We start from the raw sequence: 24,056 nt of genomic DNA, 5'->3' as shown, positions 1-24,056 counted from the left end.
CCGACTTAGGTGCAGGAAAAAAAAAATGTAAGCAACTTTGCAGTGGAATATGAACAAAGGTGTGGGATTACTTCTCAGCCTGAGTGTTTAGAAACCCTCTTTAAACCAAGTACATCGAGATACAGCTGATTTTTTCATACTGCAGGTGGAAAACTCAGCCGTGCACTTCTGTCTGCTGTTTAGGTGCTCTGCCCTTCACAAGCCTCAGTAGGATACACAGTAATGAAGATCTCACTTGAAAAGTTACATAGGTTAAAAACTGTGTAAATACCCCAGTTCAGACTGTTCACAGCTCCAGCACAGGATTATGGTGCACAGAACAATAGGGATCAGTGGGTTTCAAGCCCAAGTAGGTGAAACAATTCCTCAAGCTCCTCTCACCAGCGGAACTTCCCTTCCACCAGTTTCTGCTCAAACATCCGGCCCTTCCTTAAGAAGCTGCCCCTTATGTGACACCTCTGCACTTGTCAAAAACTTAAGTTTTTCAGACTCAGAATTTATCAGCTTATTTATATTAACTGGTGCTTTATTCAGTTGGAAGTTTTTTTCCTGACTAGTTTCACCAGGAGTTACTAGTGTTCTTCTGGGCTGGAAGTGTGGCAGGAGCCTGTTTCCCATGAGTGGGCTGGTCTAAAAACAAGTTAAAAACATCCATCCCCAAAGGAGGTGCTGTGGACAGCAAGCGTCTGACTCCCCCAACTCCCCTCCTGATGAGGAACTCCGACTCCTAACCGAGCAATTCTGAGTCCTTGGCACAGATGGAAGCTGGAGGGAGCTGCTTACCAGTCTAGGTGCGGGCTCCCCAAGGTGTGGGACCTGGATTTTAGATCTATGGCACTGCACAGTGCAAGGGTACAGTGGCTTAGAGGTGTGGCGGTGGCTCCTTTAGAACCTGCTTATCTGAAACAAACCGAGTGACTGCAAAAAGCTTTACAGAAGTTCATCTCAAAAGGGTAAAATTAATTAACTGCTATGAATTCTTTGCATTCAGGGCTGCAAAACAAAGACACATATTACTTAAATCAGTTTTATTTAAGAATTTCCTACAGTGACAAATCTTATAAAAAGCATCCAAACACGAAACTGCAGCAAACAGCATTCTTATGGATATCTTACAGACAGTGGAACTTCCACCCTGGAGAGGCACACTGAGCTCTAGTGATCTCTGCTACAAGAGCTACTGCAAAGCACACCACAAGCTCAATGTTCTCATCACAAACCCCATCGTCTTCAAGTCACATTACCACACTTACAGATCATTAACAGAAAAAAAACACACACCATACAGCATTCACAGCAGTTGACATAAGGGAAAAGAAATACAAATATTCCATTTCACATAACACATTCAACTAATTGATTAACTAGGTAGAGAACCCACTTAAAGTCTTCCACATGTGGATGTCCTTTGAATGCAATAAACACTCGTACTTTATTTGCTATCATTGCTCTCCGCACACTCTCTCACCAAAGCCACAGGATTGAGAGACATCTCGCCAAGTCAAATAAAATCCCATTACTGCACCACCAGGTCTCTGCATGCGCTCGCTCCTTTATCTCGCACATACCAGCCCTCTCATGCCTCGGCACCACCACCAATCCCACACAAGGTTTCAAAAGTTCAAACAGCCTTCTGGTTCCATCTCACAGCCTTGCGTTCACAGCGTTGATACGACTCCATGAAATAAAGAGTAGCGGATAAAAATGGAACACCCACCGTCTAAGACGCAGCATGTGCGGTGTGATGAAGTATTCTTGGATGAGAAAGCATGTAGACAGAAGTATTCCTAAGGCAGAATATTTACAGCACTGCTTTCAATGAAGTGCTTCTTCCATACACATTTGAAATGAGATGAACTGCGGAGATTAAATGAAGCCTTCATATCGTACTTTAGTATGGAGGGGAGACAGTGTTAAACAAAAACACAAAACAAAAACGACACTGTGTTGTCCAACGGGGCACTTGGAGAGTCTTATGGTGGGATCAAATTAAAAACAAGAGGGAGAGAATGCTGTTTCTGACCAATGGTTCCATTTTGAACATGCAAAGAATTCAGGTAGCCGGGAAACAAGGGATAAAGTATTACAGGAGAAACCTTTCCTATCGACTGTAGTGTTAGTTCACCTGTCGGGCAAACAGCAGTCCACTTCCAAACATTCAGAATTCCAACTAGATATGTAACAAAACTTAGAAAATTCCTTTTACCTTTCTTTTCTTTTTCTTTTTTTTTTCTTTTTTTTTTTTAAAAAAAGAAAAATGTCAAAAATACTGCTGAATATACTGCACACTGAACAAATTGATTTGGAAAACTTTAGTATATATGTAATTTACAGTATACTTACCATGAGTTAGAAAAATTTGATTTCCCACCATAGAGTCAGTATCAGAGCCCACTGCGTCTACATCCCCCAGCCTGAGGACTTGGAATCCATGCTGGAGCCAAAGCCTCCGTTAAACCCGCTGCCGGAGCCCGCGTTGGAGGCCGAGCCCCAGCCTATGGCTGCCCCCGAGTTGGACCCTCCGTACGAGTTGTTGCCTGAGCTAAAGCCCTGGTTCTGCTCCCGCTGCATGTTGCCTTGGGGCTGGTTGTTCCCCGAGGGCCCCGACTGGTTCTGCTGGCTGGCCAACATGCCCATCATGCCCCAGCTGCTCTGCAGGGCCGCCTGCGCCGCTGCCATCATGGCAGGGTTGATGCTAAAGGCCCCGAAGTTCATCCCCCCACCCATGTTGCTGCCCTGGTTGTTGCCCAGTCCTCCCCCGCCTCCTCTGCTGTTGCCAAACCCCCCCTGGTTCCCAAAGCCTCCTGGGTTACCACCAAATCTTCCACCTCTCTCTAACTGTCTATTGCTATTATGCTTAGGTTCAGCATTGGATATATGAACGCTGATTCCTTTAATGATCAAGTCCTCTCCACAAAGAGACTGGGCAACCTATAAGAAATAAGGGATTGATTAAATGCATGTTAGACGTCTTTTTTTTAGATGTTAGTAGTACAAGACAAAACATCCCCCATGATTCTGAGCAGATATTTAACCTGCAAAGGAAGCACAAGCATGTACTTAATCCGATCTGAAGTGTTTTATCTTTGCATTCACCACTACACTAGCTGCAGTATAAAAAGCTGTCTGGAAGTGTAACCTCAGTCCATTCAATAAGTCAGATCAAGCTAACACCACTGGAATCCTCAAGACAGTGGACAAGTAAGTTTTCATGTGTAGTTCCAGAAATGATACTTTATCAAGCTACTGAAATGCAGGCTAAATATGAAGTTAAAATATGACTTACCTGGTCATCTGCAAACGTAACAAAAGCAAAAGCCCGGAAGGGCTTAGGAATGAAGACATCTACCACTTCCCCATACTGGGCAAAGAACTGTCGGAGCTCATCTGCCGTCATGTCCTCGGTGCAGCGCCCCACAAACACCTTCCTGCTGCGCAGAGGCTCGTCGGGACTCTGCTGCAGAGATGGGAAGGACAAAAACATCACAACCACCCTGCAGAACTGAGTCACAGGATGATGAAGGCCCCCCTCAATCTGGCCTGTTCTGAGGGCTGAAGATCAAGAAAGTTTGAGATTGTAAAAGGAGTTTAAAAAATAAATGGAATTCTATTCCAAGAACGTGCCTGCAGCCACAAGAAAACGAGGGTGGGAAAACACACAGGGACAGTGACAAGGCCACTGCAAGACACTTTTTTGGTAATAACTGCTTATAGAGGCACTGAAAGCTACAGGTTCAGTTCTGCACTCAAAGACTCATTCTGCTCTTCCTTAGATTAGTTATTCCAGCTGCTTTATTCTGCATTTATTCATGCAGCAGACAAGTTAGGCAGGTACTGCTGGACATTAAACACACTATTTCCAGATTTTCATCATTGCCTCACATAACCAGCTATTTTCCCAGCTCACCCACCTCCTCCCTCTTTTCTTTCAGCACCAATGAAAGCAGCAGTAAAACCCAAAGTACCTTAGAGTTGGGGAGTTTACAGTCACACCACCTCCCATCGATCATGTGCCGCTGTGACATCACCTTCACCTGGGTTTCGTAATCCGTGAACCGAACAAACCCAAAGCCTTTGGAGTGGCCTGTTTTAATGTCCTTCTTAACCTAAGGGCAAAAAACAAAACCACAAGTGACCACGAGGATGAAGTGCATTGTTACTGAAGGAATTTAGTGAAGATCTCTTTGGGGAGTTTATCAGTCTTATAAATACTGTTGTCACAGCAATATCTAATTCCTTAACATCTGCCCCAAAAATTAATAACAGGCTCATGGAACAAAATACACCCTTAGGAAGAGACATGGCTTCTGATCTTCCCCAAGTTTACATGGCTCTATTGTTTCTACTTGCTTTCTCAGGAGCCTGACTTCTACCCAATGTCCCTCTTTGCTTGAGCTGCAAAAGGATTTTACCTGCACCATCAGAACTTCTCCAAAGGTACTGAAATATTCCTTTAAGTCTTGTTCAGTGGTTTTCCAGGGAAGACCCAAGACTATTAAATCTGAAGTTTTCTGTACTGCTCGTTTCACTTTCACGGCTGATGATGCATCAGTTTCATCCATTTTTCTCTTATTATCTGAATATAAAAAAGTACATTAGACATTATCCTCAAATCTGGAAACTGATCCATTGATTATGAACTGCACGGTATAAAATCATAAACTCTGATGAGAAAGAGTACAGACTACAAGAGACACATGCCAGCTGTTAGGAGCCTATTGTAAAATATCTGAATGCCCTGGACCAAAGCCAGTCCACACTGAAGTCCCCCTCCAAAATGCAATTTGACCCAGTCAGCTCTGCATTAGTTTACTTAAGTATCATCCAGCAACATTCACAGGCCTATAACAAGGTGGAGAAGACAGGAAGTTTTAACAAGAATATTTCATTAGTGATTTATTTGCTTCCCCTTTTTTCCAAGGAGGTGGGGCAGGGTGGTCTGACTTCTCTTTTCCTGATAACTTTTAAATGGTACCTCTGACCAAACCAGGCTTGAAAAGTGCCTGTGAGTACAGAAGTCCCATTAGACCATGGCCTCTGAAGGTCTAGATGAGGTTGTGGACCCTTCAAAGATAACACAAGACTTTGTCATTAAAGTGTTTGTTTGGGTAAAGTCTTAAAAACTTACTGGGGTCAAATCTACTCGGCAGGACAGACATGTACGTAAATCGCTGATCCCTGTGAATCAGAGGGTTCAACAGGAACAGTGTTGCCACGTTAGCTCAGCAGTGACTCACGCAGAAAACGCAACCCCTCGTACAAAGAACCGACGGAAGGAGCACAGACCTTTGGGATAGTTGACGACGTAGACGAGGTTCCCCCAGCCGGCCTCGGGGGCGTGCAGGATGCCCTCGACCAGCCGGACCCCCCTCATGCACTGCGACACCGGGTTCCTGTAGCGGAGCCCGCACGCCCCGGGGAACTGCGCCGTCACCGTGGACAGCAGCACCGTGCCGTCGTCCTCCGACGGGATCTCGATGGGCTCATCGTTCTCGTCCTCCGTCACCCGGATATACTCCGACATCTTCGCTGGACGCTACTGAACTGCACAGGGGGAAAGCAGCGTGAGCGACCGCGCTGTGCCCCCCGGCTCGGCTTTCATCTCCCTCGCCCCGAGGCACCGCTGTGTTTATGACACAGCGCGGGACACCAAAACGCGCCGTTCACTGACACACTGACACCGAAGCCTCCGGCCCTGCCGTACCGACACACGGACCGACACCTCGGCCCGTCCCGGAGCTACGGAGAGACCGAAGCCACGGGTCCCCGAGCACGGCGGGAGGGTGCCACCGGCTCCCGCCGCGGGGCCCGCTCGGCACAGCCGCTCTGGGCCCCACCGCCCGCCAGGCCCACCCAAGCCTGCCCCCTCCGTGCGCGGCTCCGCCCGCCCCAGCCCCGCGGGCAGCCCGGTCCCGCCGGCCCCGCGCTCCGCTCACCGGCCAGGGAAGGGAACGGCGTCCCCGGAGCCGCTCGGTGCCCCTTCAGTGCCCACTCAGTGCCCGCTCCGCCCGCCGCGCTCAGCCGGCGCCGCACAAAATGGCGGCCGCGGCCCCTCAGCGGCCGGGCCGGGCCCGGGCTGAACCATTCCCGGCGGCCGGAGGGGGAGGTTGAGGCGGGTCTCTGCGGCCGCAGGGCCGCACGGAGCTCCGGCCGTGCCCCAGCGCGTCCCGCTCGCTTCCAGCCGGAGCTCGGCCGGTGCCTCCTGGCAGCAGAGCCGATGGCCGAGGAAGCTCCCCGAGCCCCGCTCCCCCCGGCGCGGGGCCGGTGGTGCGGTCCTGCCCGCGTCTGCGCGAGCGCGGGAGCTGCCGGGAGCCGGCGGCGCGCGGGCCGTGAGGGAAGGACGGGGCGGGAGCGGCAGCGGGCGGGGAGAGCCTTGGTACGGAGCGGCCGTGCCTCGCTCCAGCCGCGCTGCCAGAGAGAACGAGAGCTCCTGACTGAAAAAAACCCAATCCCAACTCGGTCACTTGGTCTGTTCAGCCTGGAGGAGACTGAGGGGAGACGTCATTGGGGTCTTCAACATCCTCGTGCGGTGCCGCACCATCTCTGCTCTGTGTGAGCAGTGACAGGACCCAGGGAACGGCTGGAGCTGTGTCACGGCAGGGGCAGGTTGGATCTCAGGAGAAGGTTCTTCCCCCAGAGGGTGGTCGGGCACTGAACGGGCTCCCCAGGGCCGTGGACACGGCCCCAAGGCTCCCAGAGCTCAAGGAGTGTTTGGACAACGCTCTCAGGACAGGGGAGATTGTTGAGGTGTCTGTGCAGGGCCAGGAATTGGACGGGATGATCCTGGTGGGTCCCTTGCAACTCGGGATATTCTGTGATTTGCAGCAAAAAAAAACACGAACCACCATGAGAGTAAAAACAACCCCCCCAGACTCTTCTAAGGCCTAAGCAGTGCTTCCAGGGAAGATGAGGGGCCTCCATCCCTAGGGAGAATTCATCTAAGGTGTACCAGGGCTCTTCCAGTCGGGCAGGAGGAGACTCCACGAGCACTTCAAGATCCCTTTTTCACAGAACAGGACAGGAGTGTTGGGGATGCTGAGCACAGCAATCGTTTGGGACCAGCCTCGCCCTGGTGGTGCCTGTGTTTAAACCCCTAAGTTGGAGCAGGACTCAGACCCTGCCACTGACAGACACGTGTGAGAGATCCTGGCTGAGGGATGTTGGCATTTAAACAGAACCATTCTGATCCAACCTACCTCCATCTGCACATCTGCAGACATTCCCTGAGGATTTGGGGAAGAACTCGATTAACCAGGCTGACTAACGCAGAGTTTCATGGTAGCTCAGCTTTGTGTCTCATTTGCTGTCTGATGCCATCCCCAACAACTGGTTCATCGCTCAGAACCAATGTCTTCATTAATTCCACCAGATATTTGGGAGTTTTTATGTGCCTTTCCCCCTCTTACTGCCCTGCTCACTGAGCTTGCATAAAGCAACTTTGTAGGATTGCTAGAAGTTAAAAAAAGCTAGTAATTCTAGCCTTGTCCTTTAATACCCAGTAAATGTTTGCTATAACACAGCTTAATCCTCTCTAAACCCAATCTCCGCTTACTTGAGTGGAAGACTTAATGGTCATAGCTCACTGTACACTATTATAAACTTCTGAACTCCAGAGGCATTATGGCTTAGGGAGTCCTGTTCCTACTGACACTTAAAAAGAAGAAGTGCAGAAGAGCCCATCTACACAGGTTTTCCTGAGCTGCAGTCACAAGAAGGAAAAGCCTGTATGAAAGAAAACCACGTGGAGGAGAGAAACATTGGTCACAGGAACATGGTATTTTCCACCTGGTTTAGTCCCTTTTACAAGGTTAATCATCAGCTTTCAGCAGCATCACCCTCTAGATAAACACCCCACTTTTTTTTTTACTTTGCAGTGATAATACCATAAACCGATACATTATTAACTGTTCTACAGTTTTAATCTGACATTTTCCATCTGGATAATTGCCATTCCACATCTCCAAGTTATTTTATTCTGATACTTTACTAATGAGCTTATCTGGTCCATCAGTCACAGTCACATTAGTCTCCAGTCACACCAGAGACATCTGTAACACAATCAGTGTTTATTACAAGATCCATATGAACAGGAAGCCACACAGGGTTGGCATTAGCAGAGCTGTGAAGCCCTGCCATCATCATCATAGACAAAAAGTGCACTGCAGAGCTTTAACCAGCTCAGCAACTTAATCTGTGGTCTGTACCACACTATTATAAGGAAAATAATTCTACCACCTTTTTCCCCTCCTCATCTGCCCCTTTGTGGCACTCATCCAGTCTGTGTTCCCAGTGCCCATCTAGCTTGACTTTCTTTGCACTGGTCTTCTAAAAAGAAGTAAAAATAAGCCTTGTTAGTAAGGAAAGGGGACCCTACTGCTAGGGAAGGCTAATCCAGTCCCTTGCATTAATGTCTTCTGCTGAGTATTCAAGACTCCCACTTCAGATTTCTTCAGGTGTGAAAACTGGCTCCCAGCACCACTGAACCCCGGCCCATCTATCCCTGTGTGACTTCACACTCAGCCTTATCATTTAATTACCATTTTTCAACAGAGTTCTGAGAGGACCTGACTAGACACAGGCTAAGGAGATAAGCTAATGCTCCAGGGAGGAGTTCTCCTGAAATTCCTACATTTTCTAGTGACCCACAATACACATCCCAAAGCCAGTTCGGGTGTTGCCAAGTCAGCACGGAGGCAGCGAGTGCTGTTTGAACACGCTGTGAGGACGGAGCGGTAATTGCAGCATGTCAACATTACCTGCTGCACCATTTCCACTCAGAGTTAGTTTAGCAATCACCCTATTGAAGAGGCAGTCGTGGCACTGAGCCAGAGTGACCTTCATCTCACACAGCATCTGGTGGTAATTGCACTAATGAGCAGAGTAAGCACCAGCCCTGAACTAGATTTCATGCAGGTAAGAGCTTGGTGAGAGCAGGGAGCTCTGTGCTGGCTGTGAAACAGGCAGGGGGAGAAGGGCAATTATCCACAACAGAGACTCCTGCCCCGAGAGCTTCTTTCTCACTTTTGGCAACAAACAAGCTTAGAATTAAACAAATGTTACTCTCCATTTTCTGCAAGAATGGGATTCTCGCAGCGCTTTCGTTCTGTTATTTTGCATTATGATTAGGTTGAAGTTAAGCAATTAGCAGTGGTATTGCTCTTGAAGTAACTACACCAGCGGGCACAGTGCTGGTTAATTCACCAGCTCCCTCTCCCTGGCAATTCCAGGGCCCATGGGTGCAGACAGATGCAGTACGTGGTACTAGCCATCATGTATATTGACTTAAGTGTGCCCACAGGCACAAACCAAAGTGCAATACAATAACTATTTGCTGCTCTAGGTTAACTGTGCTCAGGGGTGCAAGCAAACTCAGTGTAATGATCAGCTGTTCACCCTCCCAAAAGCACTTGGGATGAAAAACAGCAGCAGCGGGCAACTAAATATAAGCTCCTGATAAAAAAAAGCATCACACAACCGTGGGCACTGAAAAACATGAAGTGCCTGAGCCTGTTCCTAACCATGTAGAAAGCAGGAGAATTTAATGAATAATGGCCTGTCAGTGTAGTCAGAATCCAGCCTGATTTTCTGATTTTGTCAATAGTTAATAATTCCAACCTTTCTCCCTTACTCAGTGGAAGTATTTCCCCCCCCCAACATCAAGTTTCTCAGAATAAAGCAGGAATATAAGGAGGAAGAACAATTTCTCCAGAAATACCTGCCATAAATAGAGCTTTCCATTCACTAGCAAGTTATCAACATAAAAATTTACCAATACCAAGCAGTCTGTAAACAACCACCAGAGAAAAGCTTCACTTAAACAAAATAAGAAGCTTCCACCCACACAAAAGTACCTGGAAAGATCATTTAGTTCTCACACTCCTCCTAATCTCCTTAGTTAAAACAGCACCCAAGACTTCATTATAGCACCTAAAATATTTTAGGCAATTTTCCCATGATCCTATAAAGCCATGATTCCAGTTGTCTCATTTTCAACCCTGTTTGTTAAAGGAGCAGAGTTTCCACATTCCCTCTGCTTCGTATCCTTATTTACTCGACTCTTCTAAAACTGATTAGAACAGGTGATGTGTGTTTTAATCTCTCAGCAGACACGATGAAAATCAGATTTTTACAAGTTTGGCTCTTGTAAAGACCTGAAAGGACCCAGTGGTCACCAGTCTGGGTCCTGAGAGCCCTCCTAGTGTTAGGTGAGGCTGATTAAAGTGAAACACCCCCCTCCAGGGGTGGAGGTGTCCTGGCTGCTTCTTACTAAACCCAGCTCCAGCACACAAAGGATCAGCCTGCCAGAGAGCTCTGGGAGGAACTAAAAGTGTTCGGTAGTGACTGGAGACCCAAACGGTGCCAGTCGCCTCTCTGAGCTCCGAAGCCCCTGCTGGCACTGAGGTGCTCGTTCCTCCCTTTGTTTGGGAGCTGTGAGAGGGTTCAAAGCACAGCAGCGGGGGTTATCTGCCGGCTCCACCCTCTGCTTTGAGTGGTACCTGTGGGAACTGTCAAACGTTTGCATCTTGTACGCAGGGAATGCAAAATTCCCTTCGCTCTGTTTTGTTTGGCGGAGTCAGATCAACCCATCTGCAAGTCGGCTCCCTTGCCTTTCTGGAGCATCCAGCAGCAGAGCCTGGGAAGGGTTTCTGCCTGTGATTCTCAGAGGTATCTAGTCCATTCCCAGAGCTCAGTTCCTGGTGAAGATGTGCCAGGCATCTTCCAAAGGAATTTGATGCCTCTTCCAGTGCATTGGGATTCAGAGATTTTCTTTTTGTTTTTCTAGATGGGGTAGTAACTCCCAGTGTGGAAGAGCATGAGCTTCCATCAGCCCAGACTGGCATAAGCCAAAGCTTAAAATCCACAGACTGGGAACTGGTCTATAAAATTGCACCTGTTGATGTGTGACAAACCCTAAATATTGAATACAAACTTTGGAATTTATACGAGGGGATGGAAATAGGCTCCTTCAGAGGCAAAGCCACAGGTGGCTTGGGTAAAGTGTAGCAACTATTCCTGTAACACCTGGAAGAGTGTGAAGGACAACTTTGGCAGGATCTGTTCAAAAGCTGTTTAGCCTAGTTTTCCTTCTCTGTTTTTTTTGTTTTCTCTCAAGGACAGGGGAGACAGTCTGAGTAGTGTTTTGCTGGTTTTGAATGATGCCCACTGAAGCAGGAGCTCAAGTATAGGACAAAGACTGTTTTTAAAACAGTTAGGCTTTACTGCCTGGTGATATTTTTTCGAAGTACATTTACTGAAGATTTATGTAAAATCTATCTTTTGTCTACTTAAAATATGTCAAATGGATGTACAGGGCAAAATTTAATGCATATGGGTTTTCATTATTTTAAATCATTTGCAATATAAATGATTTACTATGACATCAGACCTTTGTTCTTTGGCTGTCCACCATAAATTGAGGCCCACCCAAATTTCCAGTCTTAGCTATATTTCTGCATTCCCTCCCCCAGTATCTATAATCTCAGCTCTGTGATTCTTCATGTAAATGACTTTCAACAGGGAAAGGAAGGGAACACATAATTTGCCTTAATACAGGTAATTTTGAAAGAGGAGCAAGACCTTTACATGAGGAATAGTTGACAGCTGTGGAAAGGGGAGAACTAATGCTCGTAGAACTGAAAGTCATCCTTGATGAGAGTGGTGAGAGCTACTGATCACCCAAATGTGACCAAATGGACTTTTTGTGCACTTGAAACTGCCAGAGGTGATCGACTTCTATCTTTCTCTTTCTGAATTTTTTCATGTCTTTTTAGTGCCCTTACATTTATAATGCAATTAATTAATCAAACTCTGGCCAGTTAATGTTGCAGGCAACCACTTGGAAAACTGAGGTATTGGGGTAAGCCAGGCTCCCCAAGGTCATTCTGAAAGTCCACAGTGAAGAACTGGTGGCACCTGACACCCAGAGCTGTGTTTTCATGACAGACGTGCTCCTAACAGCCATAAAAATCTTGAAACACCAGGACTTTTTGGAAGACCTTGTGGAAACTGCCTTCATTATTGTGTTTGCCAGTTGTCCTGTGACAGTTAATGGATACAGACCTTTGGACCCATCACAGCCTATATTTGAAGCCTTCCCAGCCCTGTAGTTAGTGAAAATTGTTGCCACTGAACAGCTCTTCTGAGGCTACACTACAAGAATTAAACCCCTGACCTCAGTGCAGTTTCTCATTCACTGATGTCATCTCAAAACCTGCAAGATTGAGACTCTGCCAAGCCTCTGATTTCTACTCATGACACTGACAGTTCAGCCTGAACCAAACATCACATTTTTGCAAACCCACCACACCACATATCTCAGCCTTGACACAACCCCCTTCCTGCTCTGTTTTCACGGTTTCATGCATTATTGCTCATGCATGTGGTTTTAAGAATACATCCCAAATCTGACCTGCCTGAAGAATTGCAGCAATTCTGAGCAATATCATAAATTACAGCAACATCCTAAGGGGAATCTTCCTGCTGACATCTGGGCTATCTCTGCAATCCTATAGCTACAAGTGTGTCTGACAAGGCCCATTTCTCTCTCTTTGCTGCCTTTCCCACAGTGCTCGTGCTAAACCAAACACCAGCACTGCCAGCAATTTAACCCTGGAGTCAGAGCAGGGGCAGATGATGTGGTGGGCCTGCATGTCCTTGCCTTCATTCAAGCTTCCAGGGGCTCTGCCACGATGAGATCCAGTGAGAAAATCTCAGTGTGGTTCTGATTTATGTGCAAGAGTGCAGAGGAGAGCAAAAGCTTTTAGTATCTTGGGAAGTAGTTAGGGATTAAGGCCAAGGAAAGGACAGTCATGTCAATTACATCCTAAAAAAAGAAGACTCAAGTGGAAGTCCTGGCTCCTGAACTGTTTCTGGGCTGGCAAATGTTCACAGTCCCCTTGGCAGATCCTGCAGGGAGTTAATGGGCCCACTCAGATCCCCTCCCGCACACCACGGCGTCAGCTTGACCCTTTTGAGGGAGGCCTGGCTGTGATAATTCAGCATTTTTTCCTGAAATGAAATTAGGGAATGCATTTTAATATTTTAAGATCTCTGATGCTTTCTTGTCAGGAATCTCCAGTGAACCCAGCACTTCATTCCAGATGTGGCTGAGGGAAGAAAACCTCATGCAAAGTGCAAGGCTGACACCTGGAGGGACTGTGAGAGGCAGCCCGGGAGCCTGGAGCAGCCAGACATCCTGCAACACACATGGCTGGGTGAGGAAAGCTCAGAGGGGTGGCAAGATCCCAGGATTTGGAACTTCTCTTTTCTACTGAAGGGGTGCTTTCAATATTCTCCCTCTCCCCTTTTGCTATTTCAGATCTTCCATGTCTGTTTTTAGGAGAAGAAACATAGAAGCTCTGACTGTGTCACCTAATTATTCACTTCCATGCTCAGGAATGTCTGGATCAAAACTTACCTTGCTCAATAAGCTGCTACAAATAACACACAGTTATATTTTCAACTGGTTGCTCTAATTTATTTGAATTGCTGGGTATCAGGCTTCCTGCTGCTTTACCATTTGTGTAACTCTGTGTTGAGTTTCTGGAGCACAGACTTGCAGGGCAATTCCTGCTGTCAAAGCTGCAGCTGGAAGATTTGGCATTAGGTAGAGCTTGTTCTTTTCATGTCTGGTTCTGCCAGCACCCACGGTGAGTTTTTTCTTGAAGCTGATCCTAATCAAGGAATGCAAGGCAGCTTCTGGGACAAAGTCTTCATGCTTTTGGAAGTTTGCTTTCCAGCCTGGCAATCACCCATTCACAGCACTTACTCAAACCTTTTCAGTAATCTCTCTTCTCTGCCAGGAATTGTCTCAGTATTAGTGAATGCTTGTTTTGCTTGATCTAATTTTAGCATATGTTAATAACTGAGTTATTTACTGTGCTGACATTACCATACAGTTAGTGTCTCACAGACCCAAAGATTATATGTCCATTACATCTCTTTAATTCTCTTTGTCATTGCCAGTGTGGTTCCAATCATCATAAAATTTGCTTAGCAGTGAGTAGTTGTTTATGGAAATGGGAAAAATAAACCAAAAAACCCCACAACCAACAGTTCTTTTGGAACTGTTTTCTGCAGTTTTACTAACCCACCTGCAGTGCAGCTCCCTGAGCCCCCACGTGCCCTCACTGATGTACCTCAGTACTGACTGCACTGCTTTCCCCTCTAACCCTCAGACTCCCAAAGGATCGTGGACATTCAGTTCATCCTGATGAGTATATAAACCACTCCATACATTCCCCACCCACACCAGTTAAAAGATGAGCCATGAAAACACTGGGGAGTGGAAAAGAGGCACTTGGAGAGCTTCAGGAGCAGCACAAGATTTGGGGTGTGCTGGGGGTGCTGCTTTTCAGCCCAGACACCTGGAAGTCTAATTCCACCTCTGTGGTTACTGTTTCTTCAGTGTTTCTCATTAACTGCCATGACTAAGAGGCAGTAACACCTTTCTCCCCCCACCCCCAAGAATATTGCCCATGCTGGGTTGTCAGTTATGCTGAATTACACTGGATCCCTGCTTACTCAGTGATGTAGGCAAATAACAATTCAAGATCAAGGGTGAACCCTGGCCACTAAACTTGTTTCACTTGTGACTCATTCCAGTCTTAAAAACCTGGCTCTTGCTGACATTTTATTAACCCAATTTGTCATCCTCCTAACCCCCATTATCCAACCCAGGCAGATTATTTACTTTGAAAAGATGTGCAGATAGCTTCCATGCGAATCCTAAGTAGATCCAGGTGCCACAGCTAGATTCCAGAGGGTATTACAGTCATGAGAGACATGTGCTGGTAAAATAACTTCTAGATGCTTCCAAACTCAATGACATTCTCCCTCTTTAGATTTTGTCTGGACTCTCCTTCCTGCAAAGCAGCCTGGCACCAGCATGGTGAAGTGCCCAAGTCCATACCTTCAGGGCTGTGTGTGTTCCCAAAGAGATCAGCAAAGGTAAAATTAGACATATACTAAGGTTAAGCACATACTAAAATATACTCCTGCTTTGGAGTTGGAATCTCTGGCTACCCCCTCCTAAGCAAGTCCCTTTGAATCTTTGCATTTATCCCAAAATAAAGCATTCGAGTCAAGAATTAGCTTGCTGCCTTCCAGAGAATTCATCATTTCCAGTTTGCAAGCTTGAAGAGAGAAATCCAGGAAGCATCAATAAATCTACTTTGGCAGTGGAGTAAAGAGCTGCAAAAGGAGTAACCTGTCAAGGTAATGTGACTTAATTTCTCAGAGAAAGATCCATTTTTATAAATGAAATAAAAATGCCAGCAAAGTCAAATAGCAGGAAGTGTCACACTTGATTGTCTCTCAGTAGGACAGAAATTAAATAAAAAGAAGGCAAGGTAAATGACAGGGTTTTACATTTAGCAAGGGAAGTAATAACATAGAATAATAACATCCACTGAGAATCTATGCACAGCAACCCGGGTATGACAGAGGTGTGTGTTCCCACAGAAACATTTATTTAATGTGCACATTTTCCCTTGGACAAAAGGCAGGTTGAGCGCCGGGAGCTGAGGGTTGGTGGAGATGCTGGGATCGGACATGCGGGGGCAGCCTTACCTGCGGATTGTCACGGCTCTAAAACACCGCGGCAGGGGCTCTGCAGGCAGCTCGCTTTGGCCTCCCAACTTCCCATGCCAAGCTCTGGAGCTTTGCCCCTTTCCGAACAAGGGACCCATCCAGGCTTCCCAGGTTTCCTCACTCAAAGGGCGAGCGCTGTCCCTTTAAATAAGCGCCGAGATCTCAGCCCAAGCGGGGACTGGAGCCCAGGCTACCCACGGTTATGAAACCTCCCATTCAGAGCTCGGGGGCTGCTGCTGCACTCCGAGGTTAATAATCAGTTTTAATATTCACTTAGGGGGCTGTAAAAAAAGAATGAAAATTTCCTAATTTGAAAATGGACTTGATTGGCAGCTTTATTATCTCTGTAAGGTGCGTGGCATTCCACACAATCAAGTCGTTTTTTTAAATAATCTCACTGCTTAAGTCGTACACGCTGCTAATTGCATTTTAATAAGTCTCTTTAAAATCTTTCCATATTTTTTAATATCCTAATATTAGATAAGTGATTGCTGGGGACACTGGAGGGCACTGAAGTTTATAGAAAGAGGAACACCATAATGAAGCTTTATTGGGATGGCATCACCAAACAATTGCTGTGATAGCAACACTCCCAAGCTTGGAAAAGTGCCAGGCATTCCCCCCCTGGAACTGACTCAGGCAGTAGCCTCTCTGGCTCAGGACTGACGCAGAAAATGGATGCTTTCTGGCTCATAAAATGGCCTCTTTCCGGCTTGGAAGTGACTGAGGAACTGTCCACTTTGGATTTGGAAAGGACTTGGGAACTGGTTTTTCTCCATTGAACAATGACTTTGAAACACACTTTTGTTTTGCTTGGTTCTGGCTTGAAACTATAAAAGTTGTTGGGTTTTTTTGCTTTTTGTTGTTTTTTTTGTTTTTAAATCGGGTCAGGGTTAGACAGAAAGAAGGCAGATTGTTTTACCAGCTCTATACAGTAGCAGATGATGTGAAAGGCTTCAATGGAATTAGAAAATCAAGGCTGCAACTAGAATAGGTGAACTTTCCATCTTAAAGATCAAACCCAGTTAAGATGAGAGAATATTTGGGAGAAAATGTACTTTGGTGTGGGGTTATGGAGTGTCTGTGTCTCACACAGGGGACAGAGTATTATCCAAGAATACCAGTACAGACTCAATCACTCTAAAGTTAAAAAAACCCAAACAAATAAAATAAACCACCAAAGAAATCAGACAATAATGGGGCTGAACTGACAAGCTCCAGTTTCAAGCACCCAGAACTACAGAATATTTCCAGCTCAGATCCAACCAGGATCCTGTGTGTGCATCCACAGGGTGAGCTGTCCCAGCAGTTACAACCCAGTGGTGCAGGAAGGTGCCCCACGACGTTCCATGAGCAGAATCCAATGTTTTCTATTGGAAGTCTGTCTTTAGATAAAGTGCTGTCTTCTCTATGTATTTGTTTTCTCTGTGTATTTCAGTTGTGTTTCTCCAAATTATCTGTTGGGCAACTAACGCCACTTTCAATGTAATTTAACATCATCATCCATGAGTGGGAAATATAATCCCAAATTAGTGTGTAACTGGCTTCTAGGGAACTTGACTGGGATAAAAGGACTTTTTTTTTGCCCAAACTGCATGCAAGTGCCAAATTTTACATTATATTGCATTTTGTCCTCTGCAATTCGTGCACTGGGACCTGAGATCAGAAGGTTATTTTGAGAACAGTAATGACTTTAATGTATTGCCTGCTTTTATATGGTTTTTTTCCCCAAGTCTTGTCTTCTGAAATCATACTATAATAAATCACAGTGTCAGTTTTGCTTTAAAAAAAAATCAAGCTTCTGCCAGTTCAGTATTTAGTAAAGAAAAACAGAAAAAAAAATGATATCTTCTTAAAGACTCAAAACTTAGGAAAGAAATACAGAGAACCTATAATTGATTTTTTTCCCTTTTAAGTCTGATAATATTTAAGTAAAGTTGTTTTTGGAACCTAACTGTAACTTTTAATACTTGAAATGGACAATACTGATATAAACATCTTGCATTAGTTTGTTTGAAAGTGAGCCATTTTCTGACTAACTAAGATCTGTTTGTCTATCCATGTGTTTCTTCTGTACATCATCAGAGAATCCTTGGACTCAGTCCATCGTATCTGTAGGTCTGACCTTATTCCCACTGAAACCCAAAGGAGTTCTGTCACTAACTCCCAGTTAAAAATGGATCAAGACCAATTTTGCCATATAGTATGAATAAGAATAATTTGTTAATACTAAATTTCTAATTACTAGTTGTGCATCTTTCTGGTTTTAAGGTGTATGAGGTGGCACTGTAAAGAAACCAATGTCTCTGGCATGAGCCATGAAGTAGAAAAGAGTTGTCAGTTTACAAAATTTCCTGTCTTCCTCTCTTCTTCTCTTTTTTTTTTTTTTTCCCCTTCTGGAAATCAGAGCAGAAGGTCTTGTTTCGCACTGACAGGCTGGGAGGCACATGTTCAGCGAACTTCTGCACAGGAAGTAAATGTCCAGGTCATATTTATCCCTTTTCATGTGGTTCTTTTAATCCCCCAGATTGGGTTTCAGAAGAGTTTTACAGTTTCAGTTTTACAAAGCGAACCTTCCTTTAATGTTGGCATTTTAAAGAAAAAGCTTCAGTCAAAACATGTGTGTTTTACATCAGCCAGATGTGACGTTTGGGGGAACAGGCCACAATGTGGCAGCCAGCTCCTCTGTGAGAGCTGACGGGGTCGGTGTTGGACATCAAATGGGAACTACTGGTCCCCGGCTGGGGGATCAGCCTCCTGGCTCTGTCACCCAGTGCAAAAAGTTATAAAAATAATAATAATTTTACAAAAAGTCCCCAAGAAAGTTGAAGATCAGAGCATGGCCAGCATTGCTATGACTTGTGTCCCAGTAACCCACACAGCCACATTACAGAGCACAGCCCTCCTGTGCACAGCCCTGTACACCCAAAAATTTATTCTTGCCTAAAAATGGTTGAATTAAAACAAAGCAAGAGGTGTTAAGGGCAGCAGATGCACATTAATGTGTCCAACAGTGCACCAGCAGCCAGTGGCTACTCCAAAAATAAAACCTGATTCTGCACAACTTCCGTGGAACATTCCTGTCCCTGTAATCTTCTCTTTCAAGGGTCTAACTTTTGCCATTTTAATTTAAAAACAAACAAACAGTGAAACAGAATCAGAAATCTCTTAGCTTTCTCCAGGATTTACCTCACAGCCATGCCAGGTGAGGCAGGTCTCGTTTTCAGCTGGTCCCTCTAAATTGAGGTCAGCTATGACAGGGCGGGGACTTTATTTCTGCCCCTAAAAGCCCTTCCTGGTAGTGTTTTGGGGGTATGGATGGAGTTTGCACTGGAGAGAAGGTTTCCAGCAGTCAGTGCTGTGGTAGTTGGGTCAGGGCTGCCTCAGGGCCTGTGTCTGGGGGAGGCTGAGGCCGGTTGAGGGGCCGCTGAGGCAGCTGCTGTTTCCCGCCATTTCCAGCCATTTTTGCCAGTCCAAGCAGCCACCGGTGCCTCAGCAGGAGCAGGTGTCGGTCTCCTGCCATGGCTGCCTTTCCTCCTGCTCTGTGCAGCAGCATCTGGCTGTGTCATCTACGCAGAGCTGTGCTGGTGCCTCAGTACTGGGCACCGGGGCCACCATTTTGTGACTGTTGGAGCACCCTGAGCGGCCCCTCAGGGGTTGTTGCTGCTCTGGGCTGGGGCAGTTGAGGATGAGCTGAGGCGGTTGAGGAAAACCTGAAGGTGACCTGGGGCAGTTGAAGGTGACCTGAGGCGGCTGAGGAAGAACTGAGGAAGAGCTGGGGTGGCTGAGGAGGAGCTGAGGCACCTGAGGAAAGGCTCAGGCAGCAAAGGAAGAGCTGAGGCAGAACTGAGGAATCTGAGGCCTGAAAATTCATCTTATCAGCGTGTGTGGCCTCCAGCCCCTTCAGACAGCAGGTGCCTCACCCCCTGCCACCACCTCCCAGGTATCTGCCATTCCCTGGCGGAGACCCCTGAGGGAACACCTTCAGGAGGCAGCCCATGGGAAGCTCACCACAGTGTCACTTTGGGACAACCTGAGGAGAAACTTCTTCCAGAGACACCATTGCTGGTGTCACGCTGCACTGGTGACATCTGGGAGAGATTTGGCTGCCACCAAGGACTGTGTGGCACTGGCAGCCATTCCAGGAGTCCTGGGAAAGCAGCTCTGCGTCTCTGCTCCTGCACCAGCAATGGGTGAGTATTTGCTCTATTTCCAAAAAATGCATCCCTACTTAAGCACCTTTTCTTGGTCAGTAAGCTGCAGGCCTGGCTTTTGAATCCTCTGGAATAACAGCTATGGTCTCTTGAGTTGACACCATTAATTTTTTCCCTTTAAGTTTTGTGTCAATCCAAGGTCACTGGCCTCCAGGCCTGGGCTCTGCATTGATCTCCTTGAGGGATATAAATAGGTTTTTCACAGAGTTGCCTGCTTTCCTGACTGTAGCTAGGTATAGATTTTGTCTTTACTGTGGCTAAATGGTATGGTCAGATGGCTTGCAGTAAATTTGGCAGGGGGTTAATTTAGTGTCCTGGAGTCTATGTGACTGGATGGAGTGGGGCTGGAGTGAATTTGAAATAAGTATACTTTATAAGCTATCCTGCACAATATATCACTTCATAATATCCCTGAGAAGAGCCTATAAGACTGGCTTATTCGCTCATGAGGAGCTGGGTTGAGCAGGACCATATCTGGGCATTGGGATTATCTGGATGGTGTACTTGGCTGGAGCAACTATCTGCCTCTCCTGGGAGCAGCAGAAATGCCATAAAACCAAGGAAAGCTGTGTAAATTATGTGTTTTAACTGGATTAATCCAAGGTTTTTGGACTGACTGTGCCAAGGCTGAGGTGTCTTTTAGAGGACTTAGCAGGTATTTTATTTGGTGGAACCAGAGTTGGTTAGATTTGTGTAAGCATGCTACAAGTTCTTACTCAACTCATGTGCCCCCACTTCTCTTTGGCTGGTAAATGTCTTGATAGATAGCCCAAAGAAATCAACATAAACATACGTAGTTGTGTTTTTTCTTTTGAAGTGCGTGAGTATCGAGAGCTTGATTGTTATTTGTCCTTGGGTGTTCCTCTTATCTCCACTCCAGATTTTTACATCTTGTTAATTGACATTGTTGCTATCAGGCTCTGCCTAGCATTTTTTAAGGCACCCTGGCAGAAGTTAAACTTGAGCTGATACAAGCAGCAGAGCTTTGTGAAGCTCTTTTTTGGAAGTACCAATTACCAGCAGTTTCCTCTGATATCACTTGTATATCTGGCTCTTTACCACCTCTGTGAATTGGTCCTGAAAAAAGGGAACAGCAGGCTAAGCTTTTTTTCTGCCATCATCCTGTTAAAGATAGGACATTCACTGTGGATAACTGGATTAACACCTGGCCAAATTCTTGTCTGAAAACTGCTCTAGCAGGGGACAGAAACAAACCCCCAAAATATTATGATAGGAAATGGACTGATGACAACAAACAGTGACCCACTTTCCAGACCACTTGTCCCTCATCCAGCAGGAAGACACCAACAGTGTCACTGCCCAGTGTAGATGGAAGGGAAGGCAGCTTTCCCTCGTGCCTTCAGATCACAGAATTCGTACAACTAGGAGGAAAGTCTAATGGATGTGGCAGAAATTTAGGAAATAAAGAATTAGTCCTGACTTTACCACATACTCTCTGTGTGACTGGGTCCATTCCATTCAGTTTGCCATTTGCCTTGCTTTCCTCTGCGGCGATCCTGCAGTGCAGGGAGGTAATAGAAAAAAAATCCATCAGCAGCTGTGAGGCACTCGGCTGCTGTGGTCAGATAAGTACCACAGTGAAGGAAACTCCTCTAAGTATCTATTAAGGACAGCACTTCACAGGGCTCTTGCCCCTTCTATCCAAGGTGCACGAAGCATTCCATCAATGCTACTTGTACTCCTTCAATACCCCTGAGAAGCAACGCATTATAAATCCCATTTTACAGATGGGCGAACTGACTTTTCCCCAAGTCCCAGAGTGGTTCAGTGACAGAGCTGGGAATTGAACCATTAGACATTTCCCTCTTCATGACAGCTTTGTACAATCCCAGGACTCATTTATTTTCCCTATTAAAAAAGAAGTAAACAAGTATTTTCTTTCTGAGACCCACTGAGGATGGGGGATTGGGGAAAAAAATGGAAGTAAAATTAAAAATAAAATGACATAATTCCCTACTGGCCCGGAGTTGTCCAGTCTCCTTTACATTCACACTTCTCTTTGTTATGTTTCCTTGAAGTTGAACCTCCCTAGAGAAGGGAACCTCAGAGTTTCTGGTGCTGGGGAAGAAATGCTTCGAGAAAAAGAAAAATAATCGCAGCTGCAATGTTAAAAATAAGAAGCTAATCAAAGGCAGCCCATGTGGGCGCCACTTTCATCTCTCATCTTCAAAGAGGTGCAAACAAACATTGTCGGCGTGCCAAGCAGCAGCCTCAGCGCCTGATGATCCCATTACTCCTCCAGCGTCCACCCTCCCCTTCCATGCTGCTGAGCCTGTAGGCATGGGACTCCAGGATCTCTGCCAAGGTGGGAACCTCTAGTCACCAGAGGGGAAGCCACATATGGAATTCCTCTGTGGATCCAAATTATTTCATAACAAACATACTCGTGCCCTGTAGATCGTTCCTTGTACTGTTGCCTTTAGAGCCTTTCTAGTAACAATAATAGCATCTCTCGTTCCCCAAGATGCTGAAAAGACTCTAGATCAGAGGTTTTGTTCTGGTGTTTTGAGAGGTTTTGTTTTCCAAAGATTTGGCTATTTTTAAAAATAATATCCAGGCTCTGATGAAATCCAGATGCACTTAGTGCAGTAGAAGAATGTGAGTTAGTAGTTAAAGTGATGGCACTTGGGGAATTTGGGGGAATTTGCAGTGCTGAGCCTCCTCCCAGCGCTCTTGAGAACTTGCCTTGAAGTCAATGCACCAAATGGGTTTGTGCCTCAGCTTCCCCGAGTTTACTTGCCTCGACACAGGCCTGGCTGTTCCTGCACACACTAATGCCATCTGTACAGTAAATTACCCAGCTCTGTACAAACCAGCTTTAAGTACCAAACCCAAGATATAGAGTGATGCTGTGCCTGACCTAATACCACTTAATGCACGACAGAGTCACCTTCAGTGTGGTGACACTGGGGCATTGCTCCTGCTCCCAGAATGAGGGCATGCAAAGAAAACCCGTGTCTCTGTTTCAGGTGGTGCAGCATAAGATAGTCTAGCTTGGATTAAGGGGAAGAAGGATAAATAAGGTGATGGGACTGAACTTTTTTCCCCCAGTATGAGATTTTCAGTGGATAAGTGAGAGTGCAAAAAGATAATTTGTTCTGTTTATATTGCCCTTCCTTGTTCAGTGCATGAGTGAAACATTAATCACGGATACTGCCCTCCTATGGAGAGGATCCTATGGAATGAGGATGCAAGAGACCAAATCAACTCCTGGGCTTCACCACTGCTCTTGTGAGAACTCTTAGGCTGCTTCACCAGCTGCAAAACAATGATGTTTTAGATAAATGGCTCTGAAAGCTATAGATTAAAACAACTAGATATTATTTCTCAGAACTAAACTGCATCTTGATGCTGCCAGAATCTTGGCAGAGAAGATGCCTTCACCACCTTGTACCTATCTGGGGCTTTCCTGCTCTGTTAACATCATGAGAAACATTCCAGTAGCTGCAGGAACAGTTCACTGGGGCAGTCATCCACCCACAGAAGCTCTGTGGGGCCTGCCCTGTGTTCACAAGGAGAGACTGGGAGATGGAGGGGTGGGAGTAGAATTGGATCCAGTTCATCATAATGAGGAAAGCCTGTCCCAGCCAGGAAAGGATTCAATTAGGAGGCCAGAGGAACATGGATGATAATACAGGGAGGGCACCAGGACATCTGGGGCTGCCACTGCTGGCAAGAATAAAGGTGCTTTGCATAAGAGCAGGATGCAATCACAGGGGAAGGGGAATCTGCTCCCAAGTAGCACTGATTCCCCCTCCCCTCTACAGTGCACAACAAGGTACAGATTAGACCATTACACCCAGGGGAAGCCACAGAGTCGCACTCTCTTTTTCATGGACAGTAGCAGGAAATCAGTGGATTGGAACCAAATGAGGAGCCTTACTCAAACCAGATGTGACCCCAGGGAGATCAGAAATGCTGAGATGTTTTTGCTTTGACATATCCGCCAGTGCTGAGGGTGGGGGAAGGCCGAGGGTGGCAGCAGCCGATTAGATGCTGCTGGATTGTATCACACTGGTAAGAGACTGGCTGGGCTTCAACACAGAAAATGAGAGGAGACCATTCTGCTGCTACTTAGTCAAACCCATGAATGTATCCCGAATTTAACTGGCTCATCACCTGCTTCAGCAGCAAGTCTTTGATCTGGGACCTTCACAGCCACACTCTTGAGTTAACCACATCTGTAGGCTACAGCCTCTTGTGATCAAGCAAGATTAGGGAAGGTACCCT

General features: G+C 46.1%; 2 protein-coding genes and 1 long non-coding RNA gene across 9 annotated transcripts in view; 2 read left to right on the top strand and 1 right to left on the bottom strand.

The window, feature by feature from the left end:
• Positions 1-1,011: 1,011 nt before the first annotated feature.
• TARDBP (TAR DNA binding protein) lies at positions 1,012-6,051 on the bottom strand. Of its 2 annotated transcripts, none has more exons than XM_027658158.1 (6): positions 5,937-6,051; positions 5,287-5,544; positions 4,413-4,576; positions 3,966-4,106; positions 3,287-3,457; positions 1,012-2,931 (listed from the first exon to the last, which is right to left on the bottom strand). In XM_027658158.1, exons 2-6 carry the CDS (start codon positions 5,522-5,524, stop codon positions 2,401-2,403), a joined length of 1,245 nt encoding a protein of 414 aa, XP_027513959.1. In that variant the 5' UTR covers positions 5,525-5,544; positions 5,937-6,051; the 3' UTR covers positions 1,012-2,400. The 2 variants fall into 2 exon arrangements, with proteins under 2 accessions (XP_027513959.1, XP_027513960.1); XM_027658159.1 differs by having other exon boundaries at positions 3,287-3,454.
• Positions 6,052-13,470: 7,419 nt separating this feature from the next.
• On the top strand, positions 13,471-16,606 carry LOC113954163. Its single transcript, XR_003530125.1, has 3 exons — positions 13,471-14,949; positions 15,075-15,216; positions 15,503-16,606. It is a non-coding gene; the product is annotated as an uncharacterized LOC113954163 (long non-coding RNA).
• A 2,098-nt stretch (positions 16,607-18,704) lies between these two features.
• Positions 18,705-24,056, top strand: part of CASZ1 (castor zinc finger 1) — a 278,435-nt gene continuing 273,083 nt past the window's right edge. For 4 of the 6 annotated variants that reach the window (XM_027658154.1, XM_027658151.1, XM_027658155.1 and 1 more), the window contains exon 1: positions 18,705-19,784. The gene's annotated coding sequence lies outside the window, so the exon portion shown is untranslated. The remainder of the gene's footprint in view (positions 19,785-24,056) is intronic. The other 2 variants (XM_027658156.1, XM_027658157.1) reach the window with 2 other exon arrangements.

This window comes from Corapipo altera, unplaced genomic scaffold (genome assembly GCF_003945725.1).
Source record: "Corapipo altera isolate COAL_440 unplaced genomic scaffold, ASM394572v1 301, whole genome shotgun sequence".
Classification (NCBI taxonomy): Eukaryota; Metazoa; Chordata; class Aves; order Passeriformes; family Pipridae; genus Corapipo; species Corapipo altera.
This window is presented reverse-complemented; position numbering and strand designations above follow the sequence as displayed.

Coding starts and splice junctions, on each gene's coding strand:
- TARDBP (XM_027658158.1), bottom strand. CDS start 5,524: ATGTCGGAGTATATCCGGGTGACGGAGGACGAGAACGATGAGCCCATC. Junction 3,458..3,965: donor GTAAACTCCCCAACTCTAAG/GTACTTTGGGTT, acceptor CCATCTCTGCAG/CAGAGTCCCGACGAGCCTCT. Junction 2,932..3,286: donor TTACGTTTGCAGATGACCAG/GTAAGTCATATT, acceptor TATTTCTTATAG/GTTGCCCAGTCTCTTTGTGG.